The sequence below is a fragment of the Symphodus melops genome (assembly GCF_947650265.1).
Source record: "Symphodus melops genome assembly, chromosome: 10".
NCBI classification, from domain to species: domain Eukaryota; kingdom Metazoa; phylum Chordata; class Actinopteri; order Labriformes; family Labridae; genus Symphodus; species Symphodus melops.
In genome coordinates, this window is record NC_136700.1 from 5,222,864 (window position 1) to 5,235,072 (window position 12,209).

At 42.2% G+C, this 12,209-nt stretch overlaps 1 protein-coding gene across 1 annotated transcript in view; it reads left to right on the forward strand.

Moving 5' to 3' along the window:
- The window catches only part of LOC306830880 (1,4-alpha-glucan-branching enzyme-like), a 70,411-nt gene that overhangs the window by 29,755 nt on the left and 28,447 nt on the right, over positions 1–12,209 (forward strand). Inside the window, 5 exon segments of the mRNA XM_079354607.1 lie at positions 591–706; positions 1,462–1,589; positions 1,891–1,989; positions 9,653–9,763; positions 9,855–10,026. Of these exon segments, the coding sequence (XP_079210733.1) occupies positions 591–706; positions 1,462–1,589; positions 1,891–1,989; positions 9,653–9,763; positions 9,855–10,026 (626 nt within the window).

Genomic DNA, 12,209 nt, shown 5'->3' on the forward strand with positions numbered 1-12,209 from the left:
ACACTGCCACAAGTTAGACTTTTGGATTCATGGAGTTTGTTAGTTTTACCCTTTTTTTTTTTTTTTCCAAAAGTATTTGCTTTCTTTCTTGTAGGGCAGAGTAGCTCGTCTGATATTGAAGGTGAAAGCAAAAGCGAGTAGAAGCCAATGATTTATCTAATCCCGAGGAGAGGGAGCTCTATTCCCCTGCATGGTGTTTGTTTACCCAAGTGTAGCATTAAATCCTATCAGTTCAAATACTCAGGGGGGGTGGGCCCGGTTACAGTGAACGCTGCCCACTGGTCATGAGAGTGGTCTGATGGAAATGGGAAAACTTTGCTGTGCACTGTAAGCCACTGAGTCCTCCTGATAACTGGAAACGTGAAAGACACAATCCCCTCTACGGTGTAGTTAATGAAAACACCGTCCTGTCACTGACACCCCATCTCCAACATAATGGAGCTCTGCTTATCAATATGTGACTGTCCTGTAGCGGTGAAAATTAATCTCTGGTGCTTAAAGTGCATGATGAGATGTGTGAATTATTCACAGCTTCTTGTTTATCTGACCTTGAGTGTGTGTGTGTGTGTGTGTGTTTGCATGTTCTCTAGCTGGGAAGTGTTGAGGTTTTTACTGTCAAACCTGCGCTGGTGGATGGAGGAGTACTGCTTTGACGGCTTCAGATTCGATGGCGTTACCTCGATGCTGTACCATCACCATGGCATCGGTAAGGCTGCTTCATGTTTATCAAACTAATTATTAAATCATCCTCCTTCTCTTAAAAAACCTGCATTTTTAACATTCAAAATGACCTCCTGCAGCCGGGGACATGAGGCAGCATTAGAATTATTCTGACTAAATACTTTGACTTTTATGTACACATACAATGTTTAGATGACAGGGCAGCTGGAAAAAAACGTTCACCAGATGATCTTTTACTAATAAGCCATATTTTTGCCCTTCATTTTAAAACACTGTAAATCAAAGAACCAATCGTATACTTACTGTAACTGTACTTTAACGTAGTGCACACTATTGCTTAGCAGAAAAATTTACACCAAGACTTCTGGAAAAAATCTGTTTTGTCTTCATTATGAATATTCAATCAATCAATTTTTATTTGTTTAGCACCAATTCATACCATGTGTTATCTCAAGGCACAAAAAGCAGGTTATAGATGACATTACATTACAACTATTCTTCCAATGTCTCAGATTCCTGAAAGGTGCTCCTTGAAGCTGTCACCTGACTGTGCAGCCTGTGTACATGTGAGCAGTTCACGAATCAAAGTGCACTCAAATACGCCTGAACATGAGCCATCACCAGGAACATGCCTTTCTTTATATTTACTTCAGTTTAAAAGTGAAACAAAGATTTACAGTGGCCTCTGCGTTCCCTAAAACAATGAAGGGAGACATTTTGAAAAAGTTTAGTTTGGATAACACGACGAGGGTTGTTGACTGTGTGGGTGTTCCTCCTCAGGCACTGGCTTCTCAGGGGACTACAGCGAGTACTTTGGCCTACAGGTGGATGAAGACTCTTTGGTTTACCTGATGCTTGCCAATCACATCCTTCATACCCTTTATCCTGACTGCATCACTGTTGCAGAGGTAAAAAGCCACTTCACCACGCACACCTTGAGCATCCTCTCACTTTGCGGTGACACTGCCGCCGGCTATTATTAATTAAAGGCACTTATTATTTAGGCATAGCTTACTTACGTATTCATTGGTGCAATTAAGAACTAATGCGAAAAGAAATGGAATGTCACTCTTTTGTAGCCTGTGGATAAGGTTTTCCTCATAATGTGTGTTGTGGGGTTGTGTGGATGTGATCTTGGCTGACTACTGGGACAGAAAGCTGTGCACACAGAGTGAAAATGTGATATGAAAAAGTGTGACTTCTCTGCAGGATGTGTCAGGGATGCCTGCTGTCTGCAGAGGAGTCGAGGAGGGAGGGCTCGGCTTTGACTACCGTCTCGCAATGGCCATTCCCGATAAGTGGATTCAGGTAAGATCACCGACTTGTTTATGCATCTTATTTTTCTGTCCCCCTTTGTGTTGTTCCACAGTGGCTTTAATTATTCACACTGTAGGCCTAAACTCGCTCCGAAACTTTCTTTGAGCCACTAATGCAGTAGAGGAATAAAAAATCTGAAAGCATTTGCCTTCGAAATGGGGATGAAAGACAAAGGGAGTGACAGGCCATGTTAGGAAGCATTATACACTCTTGTGCTACATTACAGCTGAGCCTGTTTGCTAAGCTTTTGAGCCTTTTAAGAGGCTTTCAAGTGTGAAACTTTGTGTAGAAACATTGTGACGCAAGGAGCTTGCACTGTTTTTTTTTTTTTTTTTTTCCCTTGAGGAACCTTCACCAGGATGCGCTTGGATACATAACGTCGACACAAGGAGAATTTATTTCACCTGGGAAAAAGATCCAACAGGCACGAACAATAAGCTGCTGAAACTTAGGAATACACTGATTCTCAGAGAAGGAAAACTTTTTTGGCCTTCAGGTGCCCGTAATTCATGAGGCCAGACCTGTGTCGAAGTCGACCTTTATCAAACTTCTGATGTTCACTTTTGAATTTGATCTCATACAGTATGCTTCTAAATACACTTTGTGTAAGTTCTGCAGCTTGAGGTGTTTTGTATTATAAAAAAAAATCAATCATACACTTCACTGAACCAAACTATGCATTCAGTCTCACATCAAGAATTCCACATGGACTGACTTTTTATCTGTATCAGTTTTTTTTTTTTTTTTATGATGTTGAAGTGGGTGACTGAATGAGAGAAGATTGTTACCGTGATAAAACAATCAAGCTATAAATGTGATTGCACGTTTAATGAATGGTTTTAAATGAAGCTCTGAGTTTGAAAAGCACACGTACACGGTAAAGAATAAGGATAAAATGATCATTTTAAGCCATGATGCTAACAGCTAAACACTGGCTCTTATTAAAGGGACTAACATTTTAAATGAGCGGTTATTTCCATTAAACACAGTTATGTCTTAAATGGCACTGACCTGTCTTTGACAGATGTCAACGGGTCCTTTGATATATTTCATAGTCTACTGGTGAAACTGGTCGGAAGTCTCTGCCTGTCTTTAGAGACTCAACATGCTGTGAGGGTGTTTGATGAACTGATGGAGCTTTTGTAAAACCAAGCTACCTTGACTTTCCCTAATCATACATGCGACGTCATTAGTCAGCCCTTGTTCCAACAGAGATATTATGAATAAGTGATGGAAGACACTTACTCCTTGAAAATGAAACTAAAAGAAAGACGAGCTTTAATAATGTAAGCATGAAGGTCAGCTGGTCACTTGTCCAAGCTGCGATCACGTTTGTGTCTCGTCTTCTCTTAAGTGGAGCTGTTGAGGTCAGCTGAAGTCACGTTCATGTTTACTTTGATGCATTATTCAGTCTGAACGTCTGTCCGTCAGGTAGCTTTATCTGTTGCCTTCTATCTTCTGTTTGAACTCGTTGATTTAACTCAGTCTGATGAGTTTAACGAATAAACAGAGACATGTTTTATACCAGAAAAAAACATTTGTGTCAAAAGACCCTCCACTAATTCAAGCTATGATGGCTTTATTTATTATCTCTCAAATAGAAGGGACAGTTAGCTGTGGAGAGAAGACGGTTGTAAAATAAAAAGGATCGAGTGTGCATGATGCGTCATGTTGTCATGGAATTATTGCAAGACAGCCTGTAATCAATAACACGTGGACGTTGAGTTCCCTCACTAGATGCCTCTGGTCTCTCAAAATAAGCAAAGGAAATTGGCCGTATAATTTCTGTATCAGTTTTAAAGCGATGAAAGCTTACCTTTTGTGAGGATTATCTGCCTGTTTTCAGTCTCCTTTCACTTATTACTGTTTGTTGTCTTTGATGCCAAAGATTGTGTTGACATATCTGAAAGCTCTGAATGGAGGTTGGACTTTTGGTTCTCCAAATGTCTTCCTAAAATCTGACTCTGAAAAGTAAGAGAAGAAAACAAAACGTAAAAAGGAAGGTCCACTCAGAGTGGACTGTGTTTAGCATGTGAACTGTCTATTCTTCGGTGATACTGTGGAGCAGAACAGCTTGTTTTGGAAGTCTTTATCTATAAAAGCCCTGTTGGGTAAAGCAGTTGTTTGGCCTTCTGTCAGCGGGTTTCGGGGATTTTCAGGTTTCCCGGTCATCACTATCAGTCATGCTGTACAGCATAAGATTCAGCCTTTGTTCTGCTGTCTTTAACAGAATGTAACCCCTGAACAACATTTAAAACACAGCATTGTCAAGAAAACAGCCACTGATGTACAAGACATAGACCAGCCCCTACAGGCAGGTGCACAAAAGAAAGACTGTGACGTTTGTGAAGGTATTTATCCACTGTGTGATGAGCATGTTCACCAACAGTTCTGTTTTCTCAAAAAAAAAATGCTTTGTTTACGTTTATCGCCAATAGGTTTTTTTACTCTTAAAGATCATGTAACATAGGACACATGGCCTGTTGGTGAGGTCATGCACAGCGTCCTCATTCCCCACTTTCTTTCTCCCCAACGAGCCACTTTCCTATCTTATAATAAAAGCCCAAAAGTTCATCTTAAAGATACGGTCACATTACGATTCTTTCACCACATCATCATTGTATATTTATTTTTGTCTAATAAGAGGTGCTTAAGATAACTGCTCAACAATTGGCTGTGGGGACTTGTTGAAGACAGAAACACTTAAACTCGGAGACTATTTTATTGTGCTTTAGTAAATGACATTTAAACCTCCCTGGTGCTCTTACATAATGCTCTGGCAGAGAGCGTTAAAATCAAAGCATTTAAAATACATCATAATCGAGGCCATCACCATGAGAGAAAATCAAAATGGTGTTGATGATTGCAGCAACATTTTTGTTTTCTGATGTATCATCCTCAGTCTGATACAGACTTTAGTCATGATAATAAAAAAAACAAGTCATTTGGATTTCTGCATGGGTAGTATAATGTGGTTAAAAAAAAAAAACAGCTACTGAAATATTTCATACCACTCCAAATATTCTGCTGCTAATCACTTCCATCCTCCAGTGCTGTTAAACCATCCAGCGCTGCTTCAGACTGGATGGGAAACTCTGGGCCTCAAATGTTCTCTGTCCTTCCAAAACAAGTGTTTAAGCACCCTTTAGCTCACCACTTCAGTCCAAACTGACACTGTGAGAGGACTTAATGAGCCACAATGGGAAAACATTGTTTGTAACTGGGCAGCCATCAGGTATCAATGTCCAGAGCTGCATGATGCTGACGCTAACAGGCAAAGTGTGTAAATTCCAATCCTTTTTTCCAGAAAGATAAAAAGACAGTATACACATCCTTTTATTAAAAGTACTGTATTAAATCATTCTCCAGCCCTCAACATGAGACTTGCTCTGTGAGAGCTTTTTTTTCATACCCACCTTGCATGTACTGTAAGTGACTTTGGATCTGTACTGGACTTGGACTATGCATCGTCACTATGAGTTTTAGATTTTTGTAATCTGTCAAATATTGCTTTAGAGAGTACATTTGTAGGAAAGCAGACAGACAGCAGGTTATCTCTGGGGATTTGTCAGTCTGTTTGGGTTGGCTGGTGGATGAGTGTGGATTGTTTCCCGCTCGGTCTCGTCTGTGCATGTATCAGTGTGTTTGTATTTGCAACAAGAAGAGGCCTTTCCCTGTTTGGTATTTGAGAGAAGAAAAAAAAACCCCAGTGTTTGCCGAATACCTAAAGAGGTTATCTGTTGTAAGATTCATGAAATGCTGTCTTTCTTATCCACTAGCCAACATTGAAAGTTCTATTTACTCATATTTTGGTGCAAAAGCAAACCAGAGTGTGTGACCTCGCGCCCCATGCGTCCTCGTGCTCTACAGTTTCTTGTGTTTCTCGATGGGAGAAGTCTATGCATCGTTAATCAAGTCTGTCTCTCACAGCGGTGGGTTTAACTCGGCGGCGTGGATGGAGGGAGGAGAGGAAAAGGGGCACAGAGATGGAGGGGGAGAGGAATATAGTCCCAGACTTGACCTTCCTCATTGATGCTTGCAATAGCTGTGCGGCGGGCACCGCTGAGACGCAGCCTCAACAGCAAGCGAAGTTTTCACAGGATTATCCTCAGGACGCCCCCTGGAGACGTTGTTGCTGCTATTACTTTGCAAACAACATTGCTTGCAATGCAATACGCATTTAGATACTCCTTCTGGTTGCATTTATCTTTTTGTTTTTTTTTTCTTCAATTAAATGTGTTGCCTCTCTGAGGAATGTGATGCCATGTGAATAGTAAAGCTGGGGGGGTAAGAAGCAAGTGAGCAGCAGGATTCTTGTATTTCTGTGCAGGGAAGCATTTGTATGAACGTGCCGTGGTGTAGCCAGTGAAGTGCACTCAGGGCTAGCCTAGCCTCTTCTCACAGAGTGTCAATTAGAGAGGGATTTGAATGGACTGAAGTGGAGCCTCCAGTGAGGTGTGTGCTGCTGAAAAAAGGAGCCCTAGATCCGACAGACAGACAGACAGACAGACGGGCTGGAAGAACAGAAGGAAGGAGAGACAAAGAGATGGAGCAGTGGGGCTGGAAGCTTATTTATAGATTCACATGTGTGCACGAATGAGTCTCTCCAGCGGGGGCTCACGCTGTGTTTCGTCCTCAGCATGACTGATTGATATGACTCATTTACTGGCTGCAGAAGGCTGTTAGGACCAACCGGCTGTGAAAAATTAAGATATCCTAATGAGAGGACCAGATAAGGCGCACAGCTCAAGTTTGGATGATTCGATCTGATTATAACCATAAAATGCTGTCACTCCTAATGGATAATGTTACAAAAGCCCTCTAATTTAACAAGCACCCTTCCCTCCAGCTACAATAGATTGAGATGTAATTGAAACAATTAGAGACAGAGGAGGTAGAGGGCTCACTGGTTGCAGCTCAGATAAGAGAAGGCGATACAGAGAATTCTCCGGCATCCCTCTGCTTCTCTTAGCTCCTCAACACGAATGACCTCCGTGTCAATTGTTCCGTTTTTTTTGTTCCTGTTCCTCCATTTATTTTAATTGAATGAAAATATCAGTGGGCACAGCTTTCTCCTCATTACTGTCAGGGAAAAATCCATTTCTCAGCCTCATACTTGGCTCTGTCCGTCATACTGGAAAAACTTTCAATTAGCCTGACTAAATAAAATTCAGCCTTCAGAAATGATGGTTTCCAGCTTGTTTATGTAAACATGTGAGCAGCTTCTTGGCCAGCCTTTAAAGTGCACCCACTCTCTTTAACCCCATGGCCCCTTGGTGTCACCCTCCTCCTGCTGCCTTTGATGGCAGCATAACAGCTTTATCCTGCTTTACTTTATTACCTAATTGCACTGTGAGGCCTCCCTGGTATGGTGCTAACAGGCAGAACATGATTTATTCAGTGATGGTTTCTTCGGGAAAGTTTTTTTTTTTAAGGCAAACTGTGAGGTGAGCAAGAAGAGCTTCGTTGAGCTGAGCGGGGCCTCCGGCAGAGACGTGTGTGGGCTGAAAGTTCATTAATTTCCCAAACTGTGGAAAAAAAAATAAAGATAGGCAGGCATTAGTTTGATCCATGGGCTTGAGCATTGCACACCTTCGTCTCTGCGGACGCCACTGTACTGTAGGTGTAAAGAGAGAGTGTCCCCATGGCAACGGCAAACAGCTCCGGTGTAGTGTTTGCGAAAGCTGAAGAGGAAGGTTGCTCAGGCAGTCACTAAATGTAGAACAAGAACTTCAGCATGAACACATCTCGGTGTGCGTTTCCTCCCGGCACCATGTGACGGTGGAGGAGATGCTCTCGAATCAGTCTCGGCGTGTCAGCTGTAGCAAAGTGACCTCATCCTGCACTGCTAGATTTTTTTTTTTTTTCTTAAATTTTATTTCTGGCTCTGCCTAATTAATCTGGGCACTCTGGTTGGCTCCTGACAGCCGGCTTGTAAAGTAAGATTTGTGCACTGCTCATTATCATTGATGAAGTGGAGTGTCAGCGGTGCCAGGAAGCTCGGCTGGTCGGGGCTGATGTGGGTGAGCTGGCGGTGGGGAAGTCGTCAACCCAGTCGCTCCTGTCTGCGCTCCGACAGTCCCACTCCCAGATTAATTGCTCCCGGACCACTTTTGTGGTTGAATTGAATTGTAATGATTCATAAGGAAGTGTGAAGTGTCTGATTGTACGTGGATGTGGAGGCGGTCAGGATGATCTCCGGGGTATTTCCTGCACATTCAATTGTTTAGCTTTTAGATTGGAGCTGGTTGAGAAAAGCCGAACCAGCATATAGAGGATTTATTAATTCTCAGCTGGTGTTGCATTTTAGCTGCAGGAGAGAAAATGTATTTAAACGTTATATTACTGTTTGGAGTTTCCATCCATAACCCCTGCATGGTAAAAGTGTCCAGGATGCTATTTAACCATCTTAACAACATTCGTCTCATTTTTGGTCTGTATCATGCCGCCTTGGTTATCAGGAAGTGCATTATAGCTATTGTTTATAAAGTAAATGTGTCCTATGTGAGGTTGAATAAATGTTTGTGTCTTCTGTAGGTCTGTAAATGACTTCATTGACCTTTCATTCATGCTATTTTTAACAACAAAAAGATTAGTTTCCAATGGAGAGAAACGGAATTGATTACAAATATTTTTTAGCATAATTTTAGTTGTACTCCTCTTGTATCCATTTATACAAACATTTGTAGCTTTTGGCTTATTAGGGAGGCCACACAACGCCGAGGTGAGAGAGTGAATGTGAACAGGTGGTGATGAATAGAGCAGGATTGCCTCGGTTTAGTCGGACCAGCCAGTTCATCTCAGGCGTATTGATCGGCACGATTTACTCTTTACTCCAAGGATTATGGGTCTGTAGAGTAATATAAAGGTTTCCTGACATGTCAATCAGCTGTCACAGCCAATTCCAGCGAGCAGACTGCGGCCTGCCACTGAGATGAGGTTGCCAACGCTCCCACCAATCAGACGGCTGCATGTCCACCACCAAGGGTTCTTGGAGGGCATAAACTCTCTTTTTTCCCACTTTGGATGATATTGATATGCTGTGGCTTTCTAGCATCTCTCCAGTTTATGATATCCTCTCTTTTGCCCGCTAAGGCTGCAAAGTAATCTTAACTCTGCCTCCTGCTCTTGTTTGCTTGTGTAACTCTGAGTGATTAGGATCACTTTTGGTGACCGTATAGCAGTACTGTGTGGGCAGATGTGCTCGAGACGCGTGTGTCAGTGGCCCCCCGTTTGGATCTGACCTCTGAAAACGACTCCTTTTGGCAGGAAGTGTGCATGTAGGCAGGCCAGTGGCAGGGCATTGATTCCACGCTTGGATTTATTGTTGAATCCCTCCGTCTGGATGAGAGGCTCTGACCTTGCCCATCTCAGGTGGGGAGAGCTGATGCCTTACTACCCATGGGCTGTAGTGAAGTTATTAAAAAGTCCATTACCGCCATTCAAAGGTAGACATAACTCACAGTGCGGATATAGAGATGTCAAAACAGAGATTGATCTCAGAAAGAAGTGTAGCCCAGTGAAAACTTAAGAAAGGTAAAAAGACTGCCAGAGCTGAAATAGTGAGCTTTAGACATCAGTCAGAGCAGGCTGGATCTCTCAGCTACACATCTATCAAACCCTTTTTCAATAAGCCTTCTCTGTCAATGTGTAGATCCTGAAGGAGTTTAAGGATGAAGACTGGGACATGGGCAATATAGTCCACACACTGACCAACAGGCGCTATGGGGAGAAATGCATAGCCTATGCAGAGAGTCATGATCAGGTACACTGACTTCCTACAAAATGTCACTTCATAGTGAAAATAGCATCCGTATCATCTGTCTGCGAGTATTAAATCAAACGCCTCTTTTCAGGCTCTGGTCGGGGATAAGACTCTAGCCTTCTGGTTGATGGACAAAGAGATGTACACCAACATGAGCTCCTTGATTCCCATGACGTCCATCATCGACCGCGGCATTCAGATTCACAAGATGATCCGCCTGATCACGCATGGTTTGGGTGGAGAAGGCTACCTCAACTTCATAGGTGAGTGTCACACAGAGACAATAACACACTTTTGTTTTTTTGTTCACTTAGTATCTAACAATGTATTTGCAATAATCAAACAAAGCAAGTTATTAATCATTGCCTTTGCCTCTAGGAACATGTAATAATCTGTGATAAAGCCCTATCCCTGTAGCTATTTTTAATTACAAATAGTAAGCATAGTTTGCATGGGTGGCAATGACTCTCACACCATGCAGCCCTACAGGTTATCCATGCAAGCAGCTGATCGCTTCAAAACATCAGGTTTAAACTTACATAGTGACCTCTAGTGGCTGTAATTAAAATGACCCCACAACTGATGGAAGTCTAAAGATGGAGAAAGCCTGTCTGCTGTGGAGGTCAGGTTGGAAGAATGAGTCAAAGAGACTGTTTAAACCTCACATTAAGATCTGTCCTGGTTGATCTGATAACTAATTGATAGTCTCCATGTTACCCCAACTCAGACCACATGCGGAGCTGGTCTGTCGTGCATCTGCATCCCTCTGGGAGAACAATGCTGCTTCCCTCTGGCTGTAAACGACGACGCATTCAGTCTTTTCAAAGAGAGAAGATGTGTGAACACTTATTTGGATGCGGAGCAGGACAGTGATTTCTTATCTCAAGTGCTCAATGGAGACTTGACGTTAATGCAAAGTTCAAACGCTTGTAATTAAGTGCTGTCCACTTGTCATCAGATCACTCTGGGCGGATGTTAATGCAAGGCTTAAACAGCCTCGGACAAATAGGAATCATACAAGTGAGAACATGAGAGAGTCCTTCTCTTGGTTCATATTGTTTATTACAGGAGTTCAGATCCTGCTTTTTTACTCTATTCTTCCTGAATTTGCAGCCCACAAACATTTTCTTATTCTTCTGTCCATACAAGTCTTTCAATAGAAACAGGCTTTATAACATACTGTCCATCACCTAAGTCCATGTATTGGGTATTATATGGGTCTTATTTTTTGTTGCAAAAGTGCCCTTTTTATTTTTGGGTAAGGGTTGCATCATCATGTCGTAGTATTTTTTTAATTTTCCTTCCAGGCTTACAGAGACAAAAAAAAAAAAAAAAAAAAAAGATTTCAGGTACAGACGCCATGAAGCTACAATCACCTCTTGTACTTGTTTTTGTTTGTGTTTTAAGTGCTGCGTTCTAACATTTGATTCATTTATTTCTTGGAGATATCTCTGGAGTGGTTTTCCCCCAGTGAGTTCACGGCTGATAATAAGCAGCAAAAGAACATTTCAAGTGGGGTTAACGTTTATACTCACTTTCTACAGATGATGGTGAAACACAGGACAAAAGCTGCCTCAGATCAGATGGCTTTCTTTTTTTTTTTTCCTTTATAAAAAGAAAAAATTGGTCCAATTCTCAGTCCCTGTGAGACGCTGCTCGCATCAACACATCATCTGAGCTGCAGCGCGGCTCTATTGAGACCCGCTGGTGTAGATAATAAAGTGATAATTCATGAAGGTGGAGCTTGACCTTGGTAGAAGGGAATGTATTTTCCCGTATGTGCAGTCTTCTAGGTTAATGAAGACAGAGCCCACTCTTGTGATCCACAGCATTTTAGCTCCACCTGGTGACCAGGTGAGCCGGTCAGGCTCTGAGTCCAAACACTCAAAGAACTTATTTAAACCCTGAGCTTTCTGTCTGGACTCACTGTCACTGCGTTTTCACGTCAGTGTCTCATACTGCAGGAGGAAATGAAACACCCTGTGAGTTTGTGCTAAGTGGAGTGATGTGTGGGGGGATAGAGAATCACGATCACAGCAGCTGTTCTCGATGGACGTTGGTAACACAGCAGCTCATAATGAACAGGATGTCAGAGAGCTGACCCCATGTGGGCAACTGAAGGACGGTAGATAATAATCATACCTGATTCTCTGGCTAAAGCAGAGCTAAAAGGCACACTCTGCTGTACTCTCTGAGATTTTTTTTGTGCCACATTTATGCTCAACCAATCAGTTCAGCATCACGACCATCAAGGGTTGAACAGTGAGGGAAAAACATTTTATTCAACACTGATTTTATTCAGTCAAACTTGTTATTTGACCACCTATACCTCGACACTATCATGGTTTTGTTGGAAAAGGATTGTTTTGTGTAAATTGATGTCTGATTGGGGCTCCACCCCATTAACAAGGGGTCTGAACTAGATTGTGCCTTGCTTTCTTGCAGA